General features: G+C 51.9%; 6 protein-coding genes across 6 annotated transcripts; 5 read left to right on the forward strand and 1 right to left on the reverse strand.

The window, feature by feature from the left end:
* Positions 1-1,858: 1,858 nt before the first annotated feature.
* Positions 1,859-2,623, forward strand: J4E88_001027 (uncharacterized protein; the record flags this gene model as incomplete). Its single annotated transcript, XM_049394699.1, has 2 exons — positions 1,859-1,904; positions 1,959-2,623. 2 exons carry the CDS (start codon positions 1,859-1,861, stop codon positions 2,621-2,623), a joined length of 711 nt encoding a protein of 236 aa, XP_049260528.1.
* A 3,975-nt stretch (positions 2,624-6,598) lies between these two features.
* Positions 6,599-9,236, reverse strand: J4E88_001028 (uncharacterized protein; the record flags this gene model as incomplete). The annotated part of the gene is made up of 2 exons (XM_049394700.1): positions 6,599-6,823; positions 6,921-9,236. The coding sequence occupies 2 exons, from the start codon at positions 9,234-9,236 to the stop codon at positions 6,599-6,601; spliced, it is 2,541 nt and encodes an 846-aa protein (XP_049260529.1).
* Positions 9,237-11,220: 1,984 nt separating this feature from the next.
* On the forward strand, positions 11,221-12,438 carry J4E88_001029 (uncharacterized protein; the record flags this gene model as incomplete). The annotated part of the gene is made up of 1 exon (XM_049394701.1): positions 11,221-12,438. The coding sequence occupies one exon, from the start codon at positions 11,221-11,223 to the stop codon at positions 12,436-12,438; it is 1,218 nt and encodes a 405-aa protein (XP_049260530.1).
* Positions 12,439-17,551: 5,113 nt separating this feature from the next.
* J4E88_001030 (uncharacterized protein) lies at positions 17,552-19,048 on the forward strand (the record flags this gene model as incomplete). The annotated part of the gene is made up of 1 exon (XM_049394702.1): positions 17,552-19,048. The coding sequence occupies one exon, from the start codon at positions 17,552-17,554 to the stop codon at positions 19,046-19,048; it is 1,497 nt and encodes a 498-aa protein (XP_049260531.1).
* Positions 19,049-23,960: 4,912 nt separating this feature from the next.
* J4E88_001031 (uncharacterized protein) lies at positions 23,961-24,885 on the forward strand (the record flags this gene model as incomplete). The annotated part of the gene is made up of 2 exons (XM_049394703.1): positions 23,961-24,344; positions 24,466-24,885. The coding sequence occupies 2 exons, from the start codon at positions 23,961-23,963 to the stop codon at positions 24,883-24,885; spliced, it is 804 nt and encodes a 267-aa protein (XP_049260532.1).
* A 671-nt stretch (positions 24,886-25,556) lies between these two features.
* J4E88_001032 (uncharacterized protein) lies at positions 25,557-27,155 on the forward strand (the record flags this gene model as incomplete). The annotated part of the gene is made up of 3 exons (XM_049394704.1): positions 25,557-25,857; positions 25,927-26,666; positions 26,706-27,155. 3 exons carry the CDS (start codon positions 25,557-25,559, stop codon positions 27,153-27,155), a joined length of 1,491 nt encoding a protein of 496 aa, XP_049260533.1.
* Positions 27,156-27,213: the final 58 nt, after the last annotated feature.

A 27,213-nucleotide genomic window follows, 5' to 3' on the forward strand; every position in this document is an offset into this window, starting at 1 on the left:
TGTTCCCCGCATTCTTGCCCTTTCTCCGAGCTGCATGTTGTACGTATATTAGCGATCATCCGGCAGCTGCATTTAGCCTTCGGTATAGTAACACCCAGGCACACCAAAGGTCGCCCACATCACCAGAGAGTTCCTTCTCTCCGCAGTCATAATTTGCGTCCAGAGTACCTTAGGCGTCATCCTCATATGTGCTGAGAGATGGCGTACCGTGCGATAGATGAGATGTCGCCAGGTGCACAGCATGAAGACAACTTAAGACGGCCGGCTCCTTGGTCCTCACACCGGAACGTAACCGAAGCATAACCATAGCTTCGCACATAGACAGGTACCTCTACAACATCGCGACCACCACAATGTTACTCCACACCCTCCTTTCCCTCACCACCCTCCTCACGTTCGCATCCGCCCAAACCACCAACCCCCCAATCCGCTACATGCCCTTCGGCGACTCCATAACCGAGATAATCTGCTGGCGCTCCAAGCTCTGGCAACGCCTCCAAACCACGCCCTTCAACTCCTCCACCGTCGACTTCGTTGGCAGCGGCAAAACCGAAAACAATTGCCGCGACACAACCTACGACCGCGACAACGAAGGCCACTCTGGTTTTCTCGCCATCGACATCGCGAATAAAGGGCAATTGGATGGGTGGCTGAAAAGTAATCCTGCGGATGTGATCACGATGCATCTTGGCACGAATGATATTGTGCAGCAGAATAAGGCGGTGGTGGATATTATTAAGGCGTTTGGGACGCTGGTGGGGAGTATGAGGGGGGCGAATCCGAGGATGAAGATTGTGGTGAGTTTGTTCTTTTTCATACTTGCCTGTGTACCTGAGTAAGGTGCGCTGTTGTACAAGCGCCGTCTCGTCGCGTCGCATGCTCGAGCCTGAAGTCTTTTCGCGAGTAACCTTGAGTGGTCTCGTCGTATACCAATCGCTTATTCACTCAACTTCGCAGGTCGCGCAAATCATCCCCATGGGCTTCGGTAGCTACAATACCAAGATCCAAGACCTGAATCGCGCAATCGTTCCATGGGCTCAGGGTCTCAACACGACGGAAAGCCCCATCTGGGTTGTGGACCAGTATGCGGGTTTCAGTGGCACGGCGGACTTGCGAGATGGAATACATCCGAATGATAGTGGGGATGTCAAGATGGCGAATGTATGGTTCCCGGCGGTTGTCAAGGCTTTTGAAGCGGTGAGGGCAGATAGGGGCACAGCAGTCGCTATGATTGAGAGGGAGTTCGCTGGGTAGATGGTGACAATTTCAGGGGACAGCAAGGTGCGGAAGTGTGTAGTCAAGGACCGCATCATAGAGCTACCATTGACGAATGCATGATCAAGTTTCCAAGTTCTGAATGCTTGTGGTAGGGCAATCGCGACCAGTCGAGACGATTGCACGTGACGCTAGCGCCATGACCTGACGCTAAAATCTCCAGCGTGGGGCAGCGGCGCCCAAATTGTCAACTCCCCGACTCGAAGGCGCATCAACAAATAACAGCACTCACGCCCACCGCCTGCAACGCCACCCCTTCACCACGGACGCTTCGGGCTGCATGCTTTTATCTCGTCGCTGATCGCCCAAAACAAACCCTTAGACGCCTGCACATAGATAGCCGCCATGGGAGAATCAAGGTAGGCACCAGGCCCGAGGGGTTAGGCTGCGGCCATCTGCGCAGACACCTTCACCACGACCACACGCTGACCGCAACACGTGAACAGACAAGAACTCGTCGCCTGGTTGAACAACCTCCTCCAGCTCAACATCACCAAAGTCGAACAATGCGGTACCGGGTACGTTGCGCGCGCCGAGGATAGAGGGGCACCCCTGGCCCTGAGGAGTGAGGACGTGTACTGACATGGCGGACAGAGCAGCGCTGTGCCAAGTCTTCGACAGCATATTCTGTAAGTCCTCCACCTCAGCTAGGCGCGGATGAGATTAAGACTAACAGCGTGCAGACGATGTGCCTATGTCGCGAGTCAAGTTCAATGCGAACACTGAGTATGCATACCTGCAGAATTTCAAGGTATTACAGAGTACGTCTCCTCTTCCACCGTCGCTTTCTCCCGCTAACAGTCCAGACACGTTCGCCAAGCACCATGTCGACAAGCCCATCCGCGTCGAGTCGCTCGTAAAGTGCAAGATGCAGGACAACCTCGAGTTCCTCCAATTCGTCAAGCAGTACTGGGACCAGCATTTCCCCGGCCACGAGTACGACCCCGTCGCCCGTCGCAAGGGTCAGGGCGGTGTCGCGACCGGAGCCACACCTGCACCCCGCGCCGCAGCATCGACTGCCCGAAGAGCACCAGCTGCTAGCAACACGGCTGCGCCTAGGACACGCACACCGCTTGCCTCTGGGGGAGGAGCCGCCAGCGCCGCTCTGCGCGAGGAGAACAGTGCTCTCAAGGAGACTGTCACGGGCCTCGAGCGTGAGAGGGACTTTTACTTCAGCAAGCTGCGCGACATCGAGCTGCTGATTCAGCAAGCAATGGAGGCCGACCCCGAGCTCGAGAAGGATGAGGGGCTGCTCAAGCAGATCCAAAACATCCTCTACTCTACCGAAGAGGGTTTCGAGATCCCACCAGAGGCTGAGGGCGAGGGTGCGGAGGAGGAGACGTTCTAGCCGAGCGTCAGTACTCTTTCTGATGCTCCGACAGCCAGTTCAGACGTGCAGCTTGACAACATCATCTCCGCTGCGCATTCGTTATTGGAAGCGGCCAAACGTACAAAGACTCGTCGATCTGCGGGACTCGATAGTCCTACAGAGCGCGCTGAAAGTACTGGACCTTCCAAAACCCTCATATCCGCAAAGCCTGTGAAGTATTTCTCATGTGCGGGGCCTACCGTCAAGCTTTCAGGTTCTTTCAAGTTTTTGTCAGAGCCCTCCCGAGTTGTTACTGCGCAGTCTGCTGAGTCGTCGGAGAGTGAAGTCTTCTAAAGGTGGGTATGGTCATGATTGCATTTGGAAGCGAGGATACCATCTTTCTAGGGAGTTTATCTCTCTATTGTTCAATACACGATGTTTATGAGTTGTGTTGGACACCAGAATGTGTGGACTATGCTCGGTTGATGAACCGGCTGGGCGCAACGTTACTCTTACCAGACATTTTGCCACTGACTCTACAAGTGGACCATGCTCAACCAGCGCTCCGTCTCTTCGCGTTTCCTTGTATCCCAGTCTTCACGCCCATGGCACATACCACGAGCATGATGTCACTCATTAAACCCTCCTCCATACCTCATACCACAGTGTTCAACTCACGGCTCCGGAGAGGTTGATCGATCCAGCACTTTCGTGCAACATCTTTCTGGTTGTCCTACTCCTCGTTGCTCAGTGTCTCTGCCGCTACCCGTCTGGTGCACGCAATCCCTCCACTGTGTGACTGTGACCAAATCTCCCCACTCACCTCACTTCATCTCTTCCCCACTCTCTTCCTTCAACATCACTTTCACCGCCGCCGGCTAGACAAATCTCTCTTAATCTCTCAGTAAACCCATGCCTCTGATTTTCGTCACTCCAGTTGCCACAACGCCAGTGATCCACATCCCCCTCTATCGTGCGTTTGTACCCTGAGCACCAGCCAACCACGCCTTCTCCGCAAACACCGCAAACGCGACTTCCCCACGATATCAACCCCGCAGCTAGGGTCGCGACTACCTCACCGAGTGCCTTCGCCTAAGGACGCGCGGTCGGGCGTCGCTTCCCCAGGTCCTCTCACCTCGGCGCGTTTGCATCAGATAACCACGTAACTTGCTCAGCTCTCGAGAACGGTAAGCGGGCGCTACAAGCAGCTCGCTCGCCCTTCAATCCTTTCTCCTTCCTTCTTCAATGCTTTTCGGGCTGTTCAAGCAGAACAAACCAGACGCACTCACTCACTCTCACTTCACTCACCCACCGCACCAAACCCTCCCACAAAACACACCAACACCACCTTCCTCGCTCGCACCCACGACTCCAGCTCACGAATCACCGCCAAAAATCTCCCCACCAACATGTTCGCCACCATGCTCACCACTATTCTCCTATGCGCCCTCCTGGGAAGCGCCGCGACCAGCGCCACACCCACACCCAGTCCCACCACCACCGCAGACCCCAGCGTCCAAACCCAAGTCCGCGCCCAAACCTTCAAAGAAGCCGAATGCGGCGGCGCCTACGAGTTCCTCTGGATTGATCCAAATGTCTGCTATGGGCTTTCTGATGGGGTGAAGAGTGTCAGGGTTGTGGGCAAGGATGGGGATATCAAGTATAATGCTCGTAAGTCTTTTGTTGGCTCGTGGACCGCTGTGGAAGGTGGGAGGGAGGAGAATATGGGAGAAACAAGTGCTGACACGTCAACAGTGAATACCTACCCCAAGCCCGACTGCGGCGGCAGTTTCACTCTTGTCCCTATCTACGGAACCAAGACCTGCTTCTCTGTTAGTCTGGATGTTTCTATCAAGTTGAGCATTGGTCAGGATCCCTAGTGGTTCTCGTCTGGGTGAGTCTTCCGCTACCAACTGCTGTCGAGTCTCGATGTTGCCGATATGGATGCTAATACATTCAGTGTGTTGCTTGCGAGGCGGCCGCGCTAGGACTTTCGGGTCGGTGGAGGATGATGAAGACGATGGGTGAGAGAGATTGTGATACGGGCTACTGGTATGGCAAGAGAGTGGGTGAGAAGGAGTTGAGTCTCATCCAGCACTATCCAACCACAGGTCTCACCACGACAACTAACAATCCGAAGACCAAAATGAAATCATGATACGAGCTGCATCCGACCTCTCTTCGTGCACGACATGTCACACAACTATTGACCTTTGCTAACACCCGCACCCCCCTCTCGCCTTCCTTTCTACATCTTCCCCGTCTACACACGCACGCCTTCTCCAAGCCAGGTCACCAAAAAAGAGCAAAAAGGAGGCAAAAACATACAACAGCGGGGATTCGCTAGTGGTCACCCACCTAACTACTAATCCGCCGGTATCATGCTTGTATATGGCTGAGCGGACGGGAAGCCTAATTTTCATGATCCTATGGTCGTATGTATCAGTCATGGAAATGTCTGGCAATATATCCTCATGTTGTGCGATCTGTAGGCTCTTGGGGAGCTGGGCAGTTCGCACCACGGCACTACCCCGGGAGAATAGCAATACGAGTTTATACGGCATCACTCTACCGATATTAGCCTAATCTACAGTGTTACTGTAACTGGGCATGTGCACAGACTTGTGCACAGTAGAGCCAAGTCTCTATGCCCCGAAACATCGTAGACTGAAACGCGCAAAGTGAGAAAGAGAGCGGACCACGGACATTATGCCCAACATGGCGATTTGTTCGTGTGATCGTGTTTTCTACCTTTGGACTAGCGAGATGGGGTGATGCGACGTTTGGAAGGTGAAGCTGGGGGGATACTTCTTCGCGGCGCATATATAGATGCTCTTTTGTCCACAGCGAAGAAGCATCATCACTACCACTACTACTATCTCTTCCATCTTCTTCACACCAACCACTACCTTCTTCACACACCACCAACGACTCCGGAAGTCGCACCGCACCACCATCCCATCCTTCCACCAACCCACCAACACCAACCTAAACGCCCTCAACCACCATGCGCTCAACCCCCTTCATAACAGCCCTCACCCTCATGGCCGCTATCGCTATCGCATCCCCAACACCACAACGCGGATCCAGTCCCGCACCCGGCAGCCCGGTCGACCCAGGCGTCAGAGTCCCCAAGGGCACTTTCTGCACAGCATCAAACGATCCAGACGTCATTGGTAAGTTTTGACTGTACGAAGTGCATGTGAGACATATACTGACTTCGTACCTTTACTGCAGGTTGCAACACGGGCGATGGCGGGACTTTTAATGTTATTAATGGGAAGATTAGTGGGTGTGCGGGATGTACAAAGGAGAATGGGTTTGGGAGATAGAGTTGGAGGGGTTGGAGGGATGGATGGGGTTTGGGGGAAGGAGGGACTCAGGCAGGCGCTGCGTAGGAGGGAGTTTGTATAGCCGCTACGGGGGCCTTGTTGCAAGGGGAATCGTTTTGCGAGAACGTGAGGGAAGAAGTGACAACGGGGTACGATGATATCTACAATGGGGATATCCTCTGTTGTTGAAGATATACCATTACCTTGACACAATTTGGCAGAGTCCACGCCATCGCTTAACACTGACGAGATCGCTCCTCACCACAACACGGCAAGTGAATAGAAATCGCGACAGAACGACACACAAGCCTCAAGCTCCATGTACATATCATGTGCCATACATCCATTTCACCATCCTACATACACCCAGAACACCCATCTCTAACCACCTCCCCAAGCCAGCGCCAATATGTAAGTTGTGATATATACTTCCACTTCATCTCTCCTCTTTTCCACTACCCAAAGATGCATATACAACGAAAGAAAGAAGAGTACAAAGATGCGCTCGTAACGATACTTGTAAACGAAGAACAACAACTCCACCGCTGATGCTTTATGCGGAACGAAAGTGGGTATCCAAATCCACCACCCATACTACTGGACCATGCCATGGTATCAACACTGTCCCCCACCTCTTTCTCCCCTCCTTCCACCTCTCCTCACCCATTGCTTATATTATAACTTACAGAGCAATAGGCGGCACAGCATTCAACACCCTCGCCATCTCATTCGGCGCCATCTGCGCGCTCTGCAGACTCCTCACTTGGCTTCCCTTCCTCAGTCTCTGCAACCCAAGGGCCAGTTTCCAGCTCTCGGTTTCGTCAATGAGGAAGACGTATTTCTTGCCGTCGGCATCGCGGACCGAAGCGCGGAGGATGTGTAGGTTTTTGGTGGGTTGTTTGCCCGTCTGTTTTACAAATTAGCATTCCATGCTTTCAAAACGGTCGGAGAGAGGAAAAGTAAAAGGAAAGGTGCGATGTAAGGAAGAAAGGGAAGTGACATACCTCGACCATCTTCAGCGTCCAAGCCTTGACATCCCACTCGCGCTGCGGAATCCCCCGGACGTCATCGTCGATGAATAAGCCCTCAGACTGTATCTTGAGGATCAAGCCATCGGTAACCTTGCCCACATTACTGACCAACTGCGCCACTGGTTTAGGAAAGAGGTCATTGAACAAGTAAACCGCTTTGATAACGATCTTGTTCGGGTCGGCTGTTGCGTACGGTCCTGACCTAGACGCAGGCGGACTAGTCCTTGTTGTAGACTGTGAAGGAGCGTAAGAAGACTCGGAGTATGCGCTTGAGACGTGTGAGCGTGTTGCTGTGCTGCGGGCAGGTCCCGTGGCTGTTCGTGGCGGAACGAACGACGCGGCGTCGGATTCGGAACCGAGGTAAGATGCGGCGGTTGGTCGCTCGTAGGGTTTCTTGGGTGTGACAGTGGCTTTAATGGGAGAAGAATGTGTGGACGTAACGGATGCGGCGGGCGGTGGTGTACTTCTCGCTCCAGCATATGGATCGAGACGTTCACCTCCACCAACATTACCATACGTAGTTGAGCGACGGGCAGTGAGGTCAGGAACTGCGGCTGTGGCTGCTGCGGTAGCGGCTTCGGCCTTGATGCGTTCGGCTTCTGCTTTGAGCTTTGCTTCACGTGCTTCACGGTCTTTCTGAGCTCGCTCACGAGCTGCTTTGAGGCGTTCGGCGCGCTCAGCATCTGTCTTTGCTTTCGCAAGAGCAGCCTCTGCTTCTGCCTTTGCCTTAGCGGCTGCCTCTTCGGCGGCAATCTTCTCTGCTTCAGCCTTTCTGGCAGCCTCCTCAGCGGCTTTGGCGCGTTGTTCGGCTTCCAGCTTCTCGCGTATCTCCTTCTCGACTGCTGCACGCACCTCAGCCTCGCGAGCTTCTCGTTCGGCTTTCTCTTTCTCAATGGCTTCTTGTGCCTTGCGGGCTTTCTCTTTAGCGAGACGCTCGCGGGCTTCACGTTCGCGTTGCTCGCGCTCACGCTTCCGCATCTGCTCCCACTTCTCCTTTTCGGCTTTGGCTTTGGCGGCTTTGGCTGCCTCTGCTTTGGCCTTTTCTTCGGCCTCCTTCTTCTGTCGGGCCTCTTCGGCACGCTTGAGTTCTTCCCAGGCTCGTCTGCGGTCCTCTTCGTCCTTCTTCTTCTTCTCCTCTTCAGCGCGTATCCGAGCCTCTTCGGCGAGTTTGCGCTCTTCCTCGGCCTTGCGTTCCTCTTCTGCGATGCGTTGGCGCTCAGCTTCTTCTTGTCGTTTCTTCTCCTCCTCAGCCAGCCTCTGAGCTTCGGCCTCACGCTTCTTCCTCTCTTCTTCAGCTAGCCTCTGCTCTTCGGCTTCACGCTGCCGTCGAGCCTCTTCTTCGGCCTGTCGTTTGGCTTCTTCAGCACGCTTGCGCTCTTCCTCTTCCTCCCTCCGCTTAGCCTCCTCGGCCTCCTTGAGCTCCTTCTTGAGCTTCTTCTTGAGATCCGCCTCTTGTTTCTTCCTAAGCTCCTCTTCCTGTTTCTTCTTCTCCTCTGCCTCTTCGGCGCGCTTGCGTTCGGCTTCTTCCTCTTCCTGCTTCTTCTTGGCTTCCTCGGCTTTCTTGTGCTCTTCCTCTTTCTGTTTGCGCTCCTCATCCTCTTTCCGTTTCTTCTCCTCTTTCTCTTTCCGCCGCTTCTCCTTCTCCTCTGCTTGTTTCCGCTCCTCTTCGGCTCGCTCGGCCTCTTCGTCGAAGGAAGGTTCGTCGTCTTGAGGTGGTGGTGGCGGCGAGCCAGCCCCGTATTGGCGGTATCCACCCCATCCGCCGTGGGGTGGAGGACTGCCGGGGAAGCCGCCATTCGGAGGCGGTGGTGGAGGCGCTCGTTGATAGCTTGAGCTTCCGCCTGGTGTATGTGTGCCAGCTCCAGCTCCCGCTCCACCACGGCCATAGCCCCCTCCGCCACTGCTAAAACGACCCCCTGCTTGTGTCTGACCAACTGCCCATCCGGCAACCAACATCAAGACCGCCAGCAGTATGACGCCATTGCCGCCAGTCGTGACGCCATGTCGAACAATGAGGAAATATTGCTTCATGTAAGGCTCGGCGGCCTTCCACAGCACGATGCTCGCGATGGTGCTGAGCACACCCGCGATGAAGCTATTCTGCTGCACGCCCATACTGGGTAGGTATATGAAGCCACCTCCTGAAGAGTGCGGTGGTATGATGAAGATGTCGTAGTTGCCCGGTGGCAGGCCGCCGCTTGGGCCGGGGTCGGGAGGTGCATGGCTGCCGCCTGTAGTCTTTGGGTTTGCGCCATGCGGAGGCGGCGGAGGTGGAGGACCGTCGTCCATGGTTGGGTAGGCCCACGAGGGCGACGAGTTTGGGTGCTATGGGATCGTTGCGTGGGGAGATTGAAGCTGAAACTGAAATTGCTACCGGCGGAGGTCGTCGGGCGAGGCAGTGCAAGAAAACATCAGCTCCACTGACTCGAGATGGAGCGAACGGCAGCGGGGCGGTGTAGGTGGGGTGCGGCGGAGATCAATTTTTGCTTTGTGCAGAGGGCAATTGGGTTTGTGAACACGGTTGCAAACTATCTACGGCGTGCCAATGGCCTCATAATAATTCGGCTGCGGAGGGCGCTCCTCGGCGGTCCAGCTTTGTTTACGCCAAGAAAACATGGCTCGCTAGCGGGTGCGGGCCGTTGACGCTGCATGGCTTCCACACTGCACAACGCCCTCCCAGACCATGGGAATGACATCAAAGTCGGTTCGACCCAGACGCCCTCCAGACGCTTTACTCGCAGACATCCGCCGCTTAAGTGTTGTGGTGATTGCGAGGAGTGGAAAAGAAAGCTCTGTGTTGTTGCCCACTCGACGCGCATAAACAACACGTCACGCGTGAGAAGCGGAGTCGTAGTATCGCCGAGCGGTGTGCCTTCACCAAACGAGACTCCACGTAGGGCCAAGTGAGCTCCACGCATGGCACGCGTCACCATGCGATTCGGTGAAGGCGTGGGGAGGTGGGTTTGCGTGCATTGGTGGAGTGGAGAGGGACGTGTTTTGATCGCTCGTGCAGAGCGCGCTGTCAGCACCCTCATAGCGGCATCCTCATAGTGGCACCCTCACGGTGGGAGGGCCAGGGTGTCGAACTGCTGGCCATGAAGCGAGCGAACCGAAGCTGTGTCACTGCGGGGTCGAGTCCTGTGAGACGAACAGGACAGGCCAGAAGACAATCCAGAAGGTTTATTGTTAGGTACACTAGCCAGGGCCGAGAACAGTGGTGGTGTTGTGCGGTGCGTGTCGTCTTATCGCGCGAAGCCCGCCAGTAGTGATTGGGTCCACTGCACCAACAGCAGATTTTGGCACACTGCACTGAAAAACCTGGTACCGTTCACCAGCTGCTCTGCCCATGTGCAGGATGTACTCTCATGTGCAGGGTGTAGCTCCCATGTGGTGGGAGGTTGGATAGTAGACAGCCTCTTCTTATCACACGGGCTGCACATGCGCTGCGTCCACACCCTCATCGCTCCTCACTGCACGCGTGACTGGACCTTCTGCTGACTTCGGTCGTCTTCTCTCCGCTCCGATATCCGCCTTGAAACATGAAATGTTGATCAAACGTGATGTTAGCGTCGCGGTTTACCCCGCCCCGCCTTCTGTTGAACCTCAACATGTCCGAACACACTCCGACGGCCGACAGTACCCTTTGCGCTGGCAGCTGCAGGCAGTGCAGCACAACGTGCATGCCACCCGCGGCTATCTCGACCATGCCACGCTCTGGAGATATATATTCAGCCTTGCGGGAGTGGAGCTAGCACGCCGACTCCACTACCACGTCATGCCGTCGAATGCTTCGCGATCACGCCAGCCGCGCAGGACACGATCTCGACGCTTTCGTCCGTTGCCGGGATGATACGGGATGGTTGGGGGTACGTACGCTACACTCAAACCTGCTGATCGGATGCAGGTACAGGGTGTAGGAATGTTTGAGGCTGCACAGCAAATCAGCGCCCAACGAAAGTCGATGACAGGAAGAAAGTGATTGGGCAGTGCGACGTGAAAAAAGGCTTGCTGCATCGTGATGCATGCATTAGACCGCGTCGGGGCAAGAGGCACGGCAGCGACAGACTTTTCAACCGGAGTCCCAAATTGAGAAAAATGGCGGTGAAGCGGGTGCTAGCGCCGGCCAGCTCGATCACCCGCATGCTGTCAACAAGTACTAAAGCTAGGGCAGCGGCACATCGCGCCTCCCTGTCCGCGTCCGACAAGACTCTAGAGGGTGACTGTTGCGTCGGCTACTCGTACACAGCAGGAACCCTCATCGACGACCACGACCATGTGGAGAACCGGCCTCCTCTACCTCGACCGCGGGGACAGCTCCATCCTCAACGCTCTGCGCAATGCGGGGTACGACACACAACAACAGCCCGGCACGCCTTCACGATCTCCTTCGCGCCGCTTCTCCATGGCGAGCGACACGGAGAGCGCCCTCGAGGGCAAGCTCAAGCACGAGATGCGCCAACAGCAGGGCGTCCAGCACTGGGTCATGCCGCCGGAAGTCAACGGCCTGAAGTTTGCCAGTCCCCGCGCCAGCCCACGCACAAGAGCCATTGACCCAGCCGATGCCCTCGGCCTCTCCACCGACGCCACCCTCTTCGAAGAGCCGCTCCTCTACTCGCTGGATCGAATAAAGGAAGACGGCCCGCCCGACTACTTTGCCTACGACGACCTCGCCAAGTCGCCGTCCCTCAAAGGCGACAGCGAAGAAGCTGTGTCCGTCACCAAGCGCCGCCCCTCCCACCTCCGCACACCCTCCACCCCCACCATCGAATCACGACTCGCCAGTGCGCAACGGGCATCGCGGTCGCTTCCCCTCCGAGCCAAGACCAACGAAGGCCTGCTCCAGCTCCAGGCCAACACATCCAAGCCGCAGCGCCCCGCCAACACGCACCAACGCCGCATCTCCCTCGGCCTCCCCATCAAAGCCGCCAACGCGCAGGACCAGAACCCCCGCCACCACAGCCCGACCACCCGCTCCCTCCACCCATCCACCCCCAAGAAGCTGCCAAAGAAGACCGGGCCCACCTCGGCTATCCAGCAAGAGCGGGACTTGGAGTACAAGCACCGCCACACATTCATCGGCACTGCATCCCTCGACGACTTCCTAGAGGTGCTTGACGTATCACCTGAGAACAACATTACAAACAAAGAAGCGGTAATAAGGGCATTCATCCTGTTGGCGTCAAGTGAGCGCCTGCTAGCACGACAAGCATCCCTCAAGCCCGACGGCTGGAGTGTCCTCGCGCGCACATCCGCCGACACCGTCAACACCGACTATGTCGAGCAAGCCCACGCCAAGCTCGGCTCCATTGTCCTCCGCCAGTTCCTCGACCTCATCACATTCAACGAGGAAGAAGAGGCCAACGCCATGGCCGTCGTCGAAGCCTTCACCGCCGCAAGTCATCTGGATGCACAAGCGAGCAAGAACCAAGCGAGCAAAGCCAAAGCCTTTCGGAAGCGAATGGTAAAAGACGGAGCCGCGCAACCCCAATAGCCGGGGAACCGCAAAGTTTGTTTGTTTGTTTGTTATGATTCCAGCGTTCCTTTTCCATCTTCCCTGATTCCAACAAATTTGTCTTTGCTTTTTTTGGTCCGTCAAATCCCCTTCTTCATGATAATGCGACACGATGATGCCGAATGTCTTATGTTATTACTATATAGCCCATCTCCTTCCTCTTCGTCTGTGTCACTGTCTTACAAGAAGAGATAAACACGTTAGTACCAGCATTTTTAGCGTTCCACTACAACCCCCCATCCCGCTCAGCCCATTTAGTTTCACTACTCAATCAACACAACCCCTACAATCATACCCCCCCTTCCACCTCATCTCGCCCACGACAACAACACCTAGGATAGTTCAAAATATTTTCCATCCCCCCCAGGCGACAATGACCTTGTTTGTAAGGCGCGGCTATCGACTAGAATAGATCAGAAATTCGAAGCCGAGATATCCCTGTTCACCAACTTGCCTGTATGCCTAATGTTTGTAAAATCCGTCACCGCTTCTCACCCACCAACCACCCACACCGCTCATCGTGTCTTTTTTAGTTCCCGTTGTCATTTCCTGTCGCACAGCGTTCATCCTTGTTATACTTTGTAACAACAGAGCCTCACCGTCCAATCCGGTTGGATACGTCATCGTCACCGAAGTTTAGAAGGTTCGATGTTGCTACCTGACCGGCTAGAGTTTGCATCGATGCACTCACCGCATTGTCAACGTCGACCCGACAGACTTTTGTCGCATGTCCATCTCGTTGCGCACTTCGCTGTTGAAGAGTCCGGACTGCTGTTATCGCATCTTTTATGACTGGGTCGCGAAAGTGTTGCGACTGCCCGCTGAGACAAAGACACTCACGTAGCAAGTGCGACTTTGCGACTGCCCGTTTAGACAAAGCAACTCACCCAGCACATGCGACTTTGCAAACCCACGCTATTTATGTCACAGCGTTCTGGTGAAAGGATTGCTATACTGGATTTGACATGAAGACAGGTCATTGTAATATAACATGTAGACATAAGTGCAAAAGTAGTTGTAGGATTAATCGTAATGATCATAGCAGTTGCCTAAGCAAGATACCGCAGCGTGCATGTGCTTACCTAAACTTCGCTTACCAGTTGGCAGGCGCAGCAGGTATCCAGCAGGCAGCAGCCTTGAGTGCACTTTTGCCCCGCACCTCTCACCATCCACATCCCATCACTAGCAATAGCAGACCAAGCAAAGGAACGAATACAAGTGAGTCTATCCCCCAGTTTCAGTGCGTCGCAACACCAAGGCCGTGAAGCTAACGAGACAGGTGCCACCTTCCATTCATCCTCCATCTCAACCGTCTTCCGAGGGCCCCATCACGACATGGAGCGAGCAAAAGCTATTTCAAGGAAGCTGAAACGATCTGTGGTCCTATGGGCTGCGACCTATCGAACCCGTAGACACACATCCAAAACACGTGACGAAATAGTTTGTCAAGAATCCAGCAGCCTTTGTTCCAGGTGTTCGTCCATTGATGTCGAGAGCCTTTTCCTCGATCTGGAAAGACGGCCCATGAAAAAATTGATGACTCTTGGAAAACTCGGGGTAGAAGCTGAGCTGTCGTCGTGCTCACTATGTCGCCTTTTCCATGCGGTGAGGCTGCAAGATGGCGCTCTAATCAAGGACTACGCTCTATACTGCATATGTCCTCCTCATCCTTACCACATCAAGGATGGAACAGTACTGGCTGTAGCCCGAGATGGCCTTGGGTTCTCCGCTGGTGATGAGTATGAGTATGGGGAGTATTCGATACTGACACAGATGTTTCGGGATGGAACGTCGGGTGGCTTCATTGCATGTTCAAGCGCGTCATATACAGCTCCACGCGTCCATTCATTGCGGGCAAAATCTATTAATGCAATCTCGATCGACTTCGACATCATTCGAGGTTGGATACAGCATTGTGGTCGAGAGCACACAAAGCAGTGCACCCAAGTGGAATCATCGGCTTCGAGTCCAAAAAAGCTGAAATTAATCGACTGCGATCAGCGACTGATCGTGCCAGCTTTACCGACGTACGAGTATGCTGCACTTAGCTATGTGTGGGGTACGAGCAGATCTGGCGATGATCGGTGTGTCCAGAACCAACTTCCCACAACCTTGCCACGCACTATCGAAGATGCTCTGAAGGTCAGCAAATCGCTAGGTCTTCGATATATTTGGATCGATCGATATTGCATCGACCAAGACAACGATGTTGAGAATCGAATCCAGATCCAGCAAATGGACCTCATTTATCAAAATGCGTTTGTGACTATAGTCGCTGCAGCAGGCCCTGATCCCCAATTCGGCCTACCTGGCGTTGACGCTACCCCGAGAACTCCTCAATCAAGTGCCTGGATTGGAGGACGATGCCTTGTATCAACTCTGACAGATACGCAGACGCTTATCAAGGCTTCTAAATGGATGCGTCGAGCATGGACCTATCAAGAGAGTTTTTTCTCGACCCGACGTATTGTCTTTACAGAGCAACAAGTGTACTATGAGTGTAGGAGTGGGCTGGCTTTCGAGACAGTCGATGATCACAGCACATGGCTGTTACACATGTTCCACGGCGGTAGAGGGGAGTGGGTGCCTTTCGAGATTTGCGATCGTCTGACTGATTACTGTGGGAGAGAACTAACTCTCAGCTCTGATGCTATACGCGCATTTGAAGGAGTGTTCCATAGCTACAGGAAAAACTCTTGGCCCGTCTATCAATACCTGGGTATTCCCATCATACAAAAAAGGCCTGGAGGGTCGGCAAATGGATGTGGTAAAGGCGAGGCTTTTGCTGCCGGACTCTCCTGGTGCAATACAGCGTCAGGTACCAGGCGTACCGTATTCCCTACGTGGAGTTGGGCTGGATGGAACGCGCCGATCAATTACGAAACTGAATCATGTAGGAGAGAGCTCACATTCGAAAACGAATTGCCATTGAAGGTCTTCATAGAGAACCATGATGGATCACTTTCAGACATGGATGAGCAAAGCGACGTCTCGTTAGACATGGGCATACCTGGATCCTCCAACAGATTTATCTACATTGAGGCTTGGACGATACCAATCGATATCCAGTACCTTCCTGAAGAGACGTATTACTGGAACCCCTCAAAGCGGCGCAATACAAATTACTCCGGGTATTTTGCCACATTTCAAGACGCCGAGAGAACTCTCCGAATTCCTCTGTTTTCATTATATCAGCAGTACGACAAAAGTTCTGCTACACAGCAAAGCTACGCGCCAGACTTTCGACAAGGTAGTCTGTTGGGTATCGTGTTAGGCAGATGCGAAAGCCTCCCATCTGATAACTTCACTGATGATATCTTTGTCATGATCGTTCACGAGAAAGAGCATCATTACGAACGAGTGGGACATATGGTGATAAGGTATGACTCTCTCTACGTACTCGCAGACAAGGAAGTCCCTTGTGGAATAGCTTGGCCGCTTTGTTTCCGCTTGAAGAAAAGAAGGAGGATTCGTTTGGGCTGACTACAGCTTACACGATAGTAGCGCCTGTAGATAGTGGGATTATGATATATTTGATGCCAGGTTCTATTCGAAGACACATTTAAGCGTCTTGCCACACGAATCACCGAAGTGGAAAATGAAGAAGGACACATATCGGGAATGTATCCAGCCTTGTGAATTCTTCCAATCCACACAAGCCATCAAATCTAGTACGTGAGTCGTGATATAGCCTACTAATCAAGATTTGAAGCACTACAAGCAATACTTGAACTTCCTTTACACGTCATCGCCGCCGAAGTCTCAATGCTACTATTCAACCGCATTCTCATACGCGCCTTTATGTCGTCTTCGAAGTAATGCACACCAGGATTAATAATCGTATGTCAAGTGGCCATCTCATCCTACACACGGTCACAAAAGAGTCTCAAGCATAATCTCAACATGTTTACAGCACCGTTACAGAGGCATCGCGAAGCGTTCGTCTAGTTACGAACATCCTATCCTTGGCACTGTATCCGGCGATTAGATACCCAATACTGCACTTTGCATGCGGACAGAGTACCCTCCCCTGCATACCTAGTACGCGGCTACCACGGCTACCGGCACTTTTCGGAAGCCCGTAGCCCAGTCTAGCCTCAACACCACGACGCACGGCCTCCTCGCTGATACCTGCGCCACAACATGCATCGTCACTGTGGCGCATGGCTTTCTCATTCGCTGCGCAATTCAGGAACGGGGTCTTGATGAGCGGTTATCACGGCCTTGTAAGCCAATGGCATGTATGAGAAAGGCGCTGGCGCCCTGCATTCGGTCCGCGCCTGCGTCATAAGCTGCTTTGAGTTGGCACTTAGTAGTAGGGGAATACTTAATGTATCAGGGTTCGCCCACTTTTTCGTTCAGCCACAGGGAACAGCCACATCTTCATTTTCCAATTATACTACGACTACCCGAATAGCTTTACGAGAAGGAAGCACGACAACCTACCACATCAGCGCGGATCAAACACATCGAACAATGCCATCAAGCACAGTCCGTCCCCCCATCCTCATGACCCCATTCCCATGCCTCTCCCTTCTTCGACTCTGACAATCAACTACAGTCAACAGTCCTCCTCTACTTCCTCGCAATATGGATCCCCTTCCTTCCCGTCGCAATGAAGCGTGGTTGCGCCGCTGATCTCTTCATCAACATCGCACTTTGCATTCTCGGCTGGATTCCTGGGGTCATTCATGCGTGGTATATCATCAGTCAGACAGAGAAAGTGGCTGTGGCTTGAGAGGTTGGGGAATGTGAAGGAGAGCTGGCATCAAGAAGGTGAATCGTGGTAGGGAAAGGGCGTTTGGGTGAATCGCGGAGGTTTAGCAAGGGTTTTATGCATTGTTTCGATACAGAGGAGCTAGGAAGTAATTTGTGTCAATAAGAAGATTTTGTTCCTGGGTGGCAGCGGGATCTAACTCAAGTGTATGTCTGTGCACGCAACCGTTGAAGCTCCTTCCGTCATCCCGAAACTCCACCTGCCCACACGTTTGCTGCTGCAGCCCAACGTCATCAGTCCACCAACCCACCAACCCACCCATCCGAACTATCGTACACCCAGTTATTGTCTCAATCCAGATATTGCATGCGCACAATGTCATCCGACTACGGATCGGACATTGACTCCGACGTCGCAGATGCCGTCGATGAGATTGTCTCGTCGCAGCAAGCTCCCCCTTCCTCCGCGCAAATACCACGGCCTGCGCTAAAGCCACTCTATACAAACACCGCTCCTACGCCGCCATCATCCCATGACAAACCAAATGAAATCACTCTTCAGCAATGGCACCAAGCTGCCTCAACGCCGCCGCCCTCGGCCTCGTCATCGGACGCCGAGCCGTACCGCCTGACGTTTGGCAAACATGAGGGCAAGACGCTTGCGGAGATACCGACGTCTTATGTTACGTGGTTGATTAGGAATCCGATTTCGAGTAGACCGATGGAATTGATATATGCGTTGGAAGAGTGGCAGGAGGAGAAGAAGAATGGGAGGAAGGCGGCATCGCAAGCGTCGCAATCGCAAGCATCGCAGGTGTCGATGTCGTCGCAATCGCAAGCTACAACGTCGAAGATGCCGCTTTCCCCACCGTCGTCTCAAGCCTACCCGGCTCCTCCTCCGTCCTCGCAACCTGTGCTATCGAGCTCGCATGTCTCTAAATATACCTCTCCTCCCTCGCCTTCTCGCTCGCCGTCACCACCACCTAGCACACAACAGTCATATCCTCCTTCGTCACAGCCCACGGCACCTCAAGAACCGCCTGGTGCGCCCCTATACGTCCTTCCTTTCGGCGAGTATAAAGGCAAGACTCTGCTTGAGGTACCAGAGGACTACCTCTATTATCTTGGTGCGAGCGAAGACAAATTGGCCACTTTGCCTGGTTTGTCTGATGCGCTCGGCTTGATGCAGAAAGGCTTGCCTCCAGTCGCTATGGCACCCTCGGTCCCAAGTCAGGCTTCTTCGCAAGCTCTACCACCGCCATCATCTGCACCCTTCTCGTATATGGACTCTGCACCGCCTGCATCCAGTCAAGTTTCTGTGGCCAGTCAGCAGGCGCCGCTACCACCTTCGACTGCGCCTAGCCATTATTCCCTCTGCAAGAACGACGTCCCGAGTAGTTCGCAACCTCCCGCACCGCAGCTCTCTGCCTCGCAACCTACCCCGCAGCCTCCCTCGTCTCAACCTCCACCCCGCAAACAACCATACCGTTTCGACTTCGGCAAGCACGAAGGCAAAACCATCGCCGAAGTCCCTCCCGACTACATGGCCTTCCTGAAGAGCAAGGGTTTCACCGACACAAATGAGACACTCGCTGCAGGAGTCGCAGAGTACGAACGCCACCACCCACCCATCGGGACTCCGCGCAAGGGCGAATACAGATTCACGTTCGGCAAGCATGAAGGAAAGACGGTGGCGGAAGTACCCTCTCAGTACATCTGGTGGCTCAAAACCCAAACGAGTATTCCCAAGGACAAACCTGAATTGGGGGCCGCTATTCGACAGTTGGAGCGGACTCAGAAGCGTACTCAGACAAAGACGCAGAATCGGAGTCGACGGAGGGCTTGGTCACCGATGTGCCCATGTTGTGATTGAGCGCCCACTGCAAGAATGCCTTACTCGTCGTTCAAAGGAACAATAACCAGGCAAATCACGGTCTCCAGTACTACTGTGAGTAGTAAACGTCATTGCGGGCGCTTCCAGAAGAACGGTAAACCCAAGCTCGCGCTTGAGGTCAACTGGAAATGCATCCACAATCTGGTAGATCACAACATCTTCTGGCTTGTATCTTGTCTGTCATATTTCCAAACATGACCAGGCAGTGCGCATTCGAGGGTACGGGTGGCTCCTCCACGCTGGTTCAGGGCGGCACGTCAAAGCGATGAACCACCAGGCCATGTCTAGTCCGCGGACGGCCTATGCTACAACCTTACTGCGCTGCAGACCGATACGGCTAGAGTACGACATTGTTGTATCACGTCACGCCTCGCTGCTATTGTCGTGCGACACGTCCCCTAGTCAGCCATGATATGGGTCCATCACATGTCTGCTCCCGTGGGTATGCACTGGTCCTCCTAATTGCGATGCGCATATCACTGGCATCAGGCCGGATTACTTTCGTTCAACAAGCACGTACGCACGTCACGATTCTTGCTCACGCTAGCAGCTCTTGTACCCAGGGCAAACCTATGTCGCTGAGACTCTACAACACTCGTCTCAGCTTTTCGATTGTCAAATCCTTCCGTGACCCCACGAGCCGAACCTTGGAAAAACTTTATCCTTGTAGGTAAAGCTCTACACTGTGCAGATAATTTATTTGGTCCTTGATATAATGCCTGTGGAGTGGATGGATGTCACAGTTGTCGTTTGTCATCTTAACAGATTCGCGAACGACAGTTGTGACATCCGCTTACTAGTCAGGCATTGCGTTGGGGGCCATTTCAGGCACCAGACGAATGGTATGTAAGGGTTACATGTATTCAGTAAAACGGGCTTTGTATGCAGGCTACGATCAGCAATATGGGTGTTGCTTGTACCAACAAATAGTCCATGTTCTGGCCTCCATGCGTTGGAAAGCCATACCATCCTTCTTTGCTACGAGTCGGCCAGCGCCTTCTGTCATTGGCAGCGCTGAACAGGGGTCGCGAGAATGTACATGAGAGGCTGGGCAGGCGCTGGACGTTGCGAGGCCAGGCGACCCGTTGCTTAGCCGCAGCCAACGAGGCTGAGGCGTCTAATCTTTAGCCTTGCCACCCAATGCCCCAGATCAAAACCAGCGCATGCCGGCTCTAAGGTCGTAGCTCCCGATCTCAGCTTTTCTTCCTGACACAAATCCCATATCATGGCTCTTGGTGACACAGCGAAAAGGGTTATCAGATTCGCGCGCTTCAAGAACGCGATTCTTGAGCTCTTCGAGGCACCTCTTGAGTCCACCAATTACATCGCTTTCTCTCATGTCTGGGGCGACTGGGCCTGGGTTTCGATCCAGGGCATACCGTACGAGGTCAAAGCATCACAAGAGAAGGCACATTTTATCGCAACCCGCCTTCCCGCCTTGGTGGGTGATGGTGCCTTTTGGATGGACACGTTGACAGTCGATCAGCGAAATCCAGTTGAAGTCTCAGAGATCGTGGATGCCATTCCCGATATCTTCAGGATGGCAAAGAAGACAATGGCGGTCAGGGAATGCGACGGATTTCATGACTGCTGCATCGCTGCTGTTGCTGGGTTCAAAAACTCCACGGACTTTACCGAAAGACTCTATGATCATAGCCGTGACCGTATCGACCATCTCTGGGCTGAGTCGTACCTTCAGAGACTGTGGACCCTGCAGGAGTGCTTACTCTCTCATACGATTGAGTTTGTGGTTGGAGATCACAGTACGTTAAAGCAATTTGCTTGTTGCTTGTGGTTGACCAAAGCTTAGACCAACCCAAGGAGCTCGCGATGCGGGAACGGGCTCGCGACGATAGTGACATTAACCAGTATGAGTCAGAATGCATGACTCTCGCGTCTGCTCTTTTGGTTCTAGCCTACTCTTTCTCCGGCTTTCAGGGCAACACCGCCATACATAATTTTGTCGAAGCTTATGTTTATGGAGGGACCGTTATCAATTCACGTAGCGTAAAGCGTAGACTGGATGAAGACATCCACTCGGGTCATTTTCTACCGGCGAACCGCGCATCGCGTAGATCAGCTACTATGCCTCGCGACTACATCTTTGCGACTATGCCTTCTTTCCCATGGTATACATATCCGAAGAAAGAGGCTTTGGCGATGTCATTCGGAAAGATTTATCTGGATCTCTATCAACAAGCTGAACGGTCTGGACATGCTTTTACATGCAGGTTCACTCGTTCAATGCTTGATCCTGCATGTACAGATCCCACGGACGGTTGGCGACCAAGCCAATATCTTCCAAGTCCGACGACGCTCGGCGATTTCCTCAAGCTGATGGGACAACGCGTACCCGAGGCTTCGAACGCCTTTTCACGGCATGTACACATTACCTCGGATGTTCAGATCAAAGAACTAGAAAGCGAATGCTCGCCAGACATTTTCATCGCCCGGCTAGAAGCCTGTTTTAAACGGTTCCGAATGCAATGGGAGGAATCATATGGGGGTGGTGAGCTTTCCAAATTCGGACATCTTCCGGATCATCGTTGGAGGCTCGATCACGCCGATGCTATGAGCTGCGGTTGGCTGCCCATTGATCCAGAGGATGCGATACGAGTGTCCGATGACAAAAGTCACTCTTGGACGAACATTGCCCCTGGACTGGGCTTCGTGGAAGACGAAAGTATAGCGGATCTCAGGAGCCTTGATCAGACTGAGCATGAGGCGCGCATGAACGAGGCTAGCGAGTACGTGCCACTCTTTGTGCAGGCTAGGAAGATGATACTCTACCTAATGAACAAGGAATATGAGATGCATCAGATGAGTAAAGCGCCGCGAGCAGATTGGGCCTACCTCAAGCAACAGATGCAAGGTCTCTCGTCAACACCGTTCCTATGTACCATGCTCCTCCTAGCTGGCATGGTCAATTGTCGCATTCCATTATCTGCCGCTGCGTGGGTCAACAAGCTCTTCGTCCCCGTATTCATTCGCCACCACGAAACCTTTGTTTCCGTCGGTCTTTTGGCAAAGCATGCACGTCAACCCAAGCATCAAAGACAAGACCCTCTTTCCTTGTTATGTGTCGGTCAACACCTGCCTCCACCCGATGAGAAGGCTTTCGGAAATGAGTTGTTTCTCGTAGATCCAGAAACCAAGGTGCCGGTTGGCTTGGCCCCTGATATGAGCTCTGAATTTCACACGGATGAGGAACTGGCGAAAGTCGCGCTTTCTTTGTATAGCGGCTGTTGTACGGATTTAGGAGACAACAAAGTGGCTATCACTCCCCGTCTACTCTCTGATGAGCCGTCTGTTCCTAGAGAGGCTTGTGTCGCGAATCTCTAGTAGGCTATAGATTAAGATAAATATATAAGCTAGTAGGTATTATTAAAAAAGTGTCTAAGTCTAGTATAGCTCTCTACTAGTTTTAAAAAAGTTATAATATAAGAGTATATAATATATTTTTAGTAGTATAAAGAAGCTTAGACTAAGCCTTATAGCTTAGTACCTAAAGATTACTTAGTAAAGTAGCTTTTTTTATAGTAATTAAGTAATAATAATACTCTATATATAACTATAAAACTTATAATAAATAATTATAGCTTACTATTATAATAAAGTAACTAAGTATTATAATTTTAAAATAATATAAATTCTTTTATAAGAATATTTACTTATATAGCTTTTCTTTCTCTTTTTTTTTATTTATTTTTTTTTTTCTTATTAACTAATACTTTTTTATTAAACTTAGTCTTTAACTTAAACTCTTTATAATATTTTTTATAAAAACTAATACTAAAAGTATTTAGATTTTTTATATTATAAGTAAGAATCTAAAATACTAGTAAACTTTTATAGTAAAGCTTATATTAGTTAGTAATAACTTTAGTATAAATAAAATACTTATATACTTTCTAAGTAATAAATTATTTTTATAGTAGCTTAAAAATACTTATAAAAAGCTTTTAAAACTATATACTTTTATAAAAGTAGTTATTAATAAATTTAAAGAATAAAGTAAAAAAATAACTAAAAATTATATTACTATTAATATAATAAAGAGGTTCTATATCTATCTTTATATATACGTAGTTCTTAAAAAGTATAAGCTTAGTACTCTACTATAAACTAGCTAGCTTTAAATACTAAAGAATTACTAAAACGTAGTAGAGAATTTATATAAAAAAAATTAAGTATTTATAGCTAATATAAAGAAAGAGTCTAGTATATAGCTTATAATTTTAGTTCTTAAAATTATAAAAAGTTTTCTATAAAGTAGTAAAATAAGTTAAGAAATTTAGTTATAAGTATTAAGTAATTAGTTATATTTAGTTTAGGTACCTTAATTAGTAATAGAGAATAAATATTATTATTCTAAGAGTGCAGCAATAAAGTGGCATAGCTATAGGCTATAGAGTGTGGTTGCTGATGACGGGAATGTGTATAGCTGTCGAATAAAGCTGAAAAGCTTAGAGATACTCTCCTCTGTGTACGATGTGCGGTAGAAAGTCCCGATTAACTCCGATGAATCCAGATTACTTTAGTGCGCCCTTGAACGCCCTCTGTCCGGGGTTTCTCTACACCCCAACCATTCACTGTCATTCCGGAGCGAACATGTTCCGAGCAACTGACTACTCGCGACCGCTCCGCGACCGTTTGCTCAACCGCTTCTCACTCAATCGCTCCTCCCTCAACCGCCTCTCACTCACCCCGCAGCTGCAATGTCTGAACCAATCTACACACGTCGTGGGAACTTGCTCATTCCTGGTGGCTCTCAAGTCTCTGCAAAGAAGCCCACTTCAGCTCATAGTAAGTGCGAATCCTTTCCTTACTATCTACACTACCCTTGCTGACTATGCGCCCAGAGATGGTAGTTGAGAAACAACATGACTTCATGGGTCCCGCGTCGAATGTGTCTAGTAATCCGTTTCACAAACCGTGCCCTATCGAGTCGGAGTCCGCCGAGAAGCTTGAGGCGCAGAAGGCCGACTACGAGGCCAAGCTCGCCGACATGAGCAAGGTGTCCCAGGCCAACTTAGAGAACACTATCAAGGACTACGAGGCCAAGCTCGTCGAAAAGGAGAAATTACAAGAGATTGAGATCGAACGTGTGAGGGACTTCATCATGCATGATTGCGTCGAGATAAAGAAGAAATCCGAGATCAAGCTCAACGACCTCGCCGAGAACTACGAGGCCAAGATTGCCCACCTGGAGAACGAATCGCAGTCCAAGCTCGAGAAACACTGCGACTGGCTGCTCAAAGAAATAAAGGGTGAAGTAGCCGCTACAAATAGCTCTTAAGATATCTTGCTAACTTATTACTAGTATGTAGCTCCTTTGCTATGCTTTCCTAACGCAGTGCTAAGACATTTTATAATTCATGCTAATAGCTTGACAGAAGAACTATGAGATCCAAATCGACACGATCAAGAAGGAACACGCACTAGAGTCTGAAGCCGCGCAGGAGGACTACGAGGCCGACCTCGACAGGCTCAATCAGAGCTCTGCGATTCTGCAACGTGCTTTCGCCGACCAGAGCTTGGAACTTGCAGCGCTCAAGGAGACAAAGACCAAGGAAGCCGACTTCCTCAGCAAGTCTGCCCAGCCAGACGCGGAAGCAAAAGATGCAGGCCTGCTCGCTGACAAGAAGCCGGATACCAATGACAAGAAGCCCGAGATCGACGCCCTCAAAGGCACTATCGACGCCCTCAAGGACACCGTCAGTATACAAATGGTAGCCGCAGAAGATCTCCGCGAGACTGTCAAGGACCTCCGAGAGCGCAATGCAAAGCTCGAAGCAGAGCTTCAGAAGAAGTAGGGTGAGACCCGACAGCTCGGCGCTGACACTCTCATGACAACTGGGTAACCCTGGAGATTCTCCGTGTAGCTACAAGATGGTCGTAGAGTATGAAAATGCTGTAACTAGTTTCAACTTCTTTTGACGACACCGTGAATCACGTAAGTTCTGATGTGCAGTGTGGATGTATCAAGCCGACGCCTAGACGTAAAGACGCTGCGACGATTGGTAGACTCCCCTAGATATCGACGAAACTGATAGATATGGGACCGCACGTGTGAGTCGCTTGACGTACAGAGTCAGCAGTGACTACTGGTCTCACACGTTAGCAGCTAATACATGAGGACTACATCTTCCTCCTCTACCGCATAACACTAGCAGAAGCATCTCCAAACTTGCGCTCATATCTCAAACTTGAAGGTGAACGAGATTTAATTAGCTCCTCGCTTGATCCGCTGCGCACTGTCAGATTCCAGCTTTTCCTGCGTCCGTTTCTCCCTCCACCGACTCCGGGTCACTGGTTCCTCCGCACCACAAAGCCGCTTAAAAACCCATCCAGCCAAGTCGAGCGACCGCACCAGGCCTACTGTACCGCCATCTCGGCTGCGCATCTTCGAAATCTCAGACGAGGTTTTCACAATCACAGTGACCCCCGACACAACCCACTACTTCACCGTCGCCAACCGCCTACAATGGCCACGATGAACACCACACCTTTACTCAACACGCGTGCCCCCGCTTTCAACGCCATTGCTTCTCGGGTGCAAGGCGCGGATGCGGACGATGAGGACATTCTCGAGCGGGATCAAGAGACGGACGATGAGGCGAGCGGCGACGAGGTCATCGGCGAATTCGATGAAAGCCACGTTGGAGACATGAGCGACGACCACGGCTCATCAACACCAAGCGTCAACACCCCAGTAGTATCCTTAGACTCGGACGACACAGCGTTCGTACAGGACATACTGGATTTGGAAGACTTGCCCGCCTTTGGTAAGTCATAATACTAGAGTCCCAGTCTTTCGCGTGCAGAATGCATGATCACTAACAGAGATGACTTAGGCGACGATCTGGACACCGCCAAATGGACAAAGCTCGCACTCTGGCAAGAAGGTGGATACGAGGGCATGCTGAAAGTACTTCTGAAGGATGAGATCGCGGCTCATTGTCACGACTCTGCTACAGCATCAAACACGGATGAGCAGTGCATCCTCAGTCCGGCGCGCATGATGGTCGCTTCTATGGATAAGGATGTTCTCAAGGTCGTGATACGCGGTAATCTGGCTGTCCAAGCGAGGAGCAACAGTGTCATCAAGGACCGCTTGGATGAGTTGTACGTCGAGGCCAAAGACAAACCGTCGATCTACTACCAGCTCTTCGTCGACGACAACGGCCGATCTCCTACGCCAAACGAACTCGGCACCATCCTGGATACTATGGAAGAATACGTCAACGCTACAAACCATACCCTCGCGAACGAGATTGACAACGTCAAGACACCGCACGTCGATCTGCTCAGGAGCCAAATTGGCTTTAGGAAGTACACATATACCAGCTCAGGAACAAAGGAAGACAACACATACCAGGAGTCCCAGTCCGCCGCCAGGGTCAAGGAAACCACTCGCCTGATCAAGGAAGTACGAGCGCGACTGAGAGGCTTACCACCTCAGCACCAAAACAAGCCATTGAAGCATCCACTCGTCCAAGTCGGATATTCAGCTCGCTCTCAGGCCCGCCTCAAGAAACACGCCAATCACTCGTGCTCTCACCCCGCCATGAACCTCGCCGAAGCAATCGCTGCCGTACTCTTCGCAAACAACACTCTTCCCAAACTATATTAGATGAACCAGTACATCATCTACATCAGCCACACCGCGTCCCACGCCTCGCTTTCCGAGATCGTATTAACCCGTCTCGCGGAAGGCTACATGGGCAACGGAGGAGGATTCAGCCGCTACCCTGCGAGCCGAAGCGCCGAGTCTGCGCTCAAGACTTCGGAGCAGGAATGGGACAAGTGTGCTCAGTATGCGATTGAGCGGTCGCCGCTGAGGAAGAACCTAAAGAGCGATATCGAGAGGTTGAAGAAGAAGCTCGCTGATGCGCAGGGAAAGAAGCCGAGTCTGCTTATGAAGTCCGCCAACCATGCGTTGCTCGCGAGGCTAAGGGAAGTGAATAAAAGGACAAAAGCTAGGCGGTCGGAAGGGGATCCAGAGATACACCAGAAGGCTGCCGACATCATTGCAGAGTTTCGTAAACGGCATCCGATCCCGGAGGACGAGGCAAGTGTCTGAGCATTCGAGATTGTATGGGTGGTGGAACTGGGAGCGTGGAAAACAAAAGCGATGATTT

Source organism: Alternaria novae-zelandiae, assembly GCF_023758075.1.
Source record: "Alternaria novae-zelandiae strain BMP 2774 chromosome Unknown scaffold_1, whole genome shotgun sequence".
In the NCBI taxonomy this organism is placed as follows: Eukaryota; Fungi; Ascomycota; class Dothideomycetes; order Pleosporales; family Pleosporaceae; genus Alternaria; species Alternaria novae-zelandiae.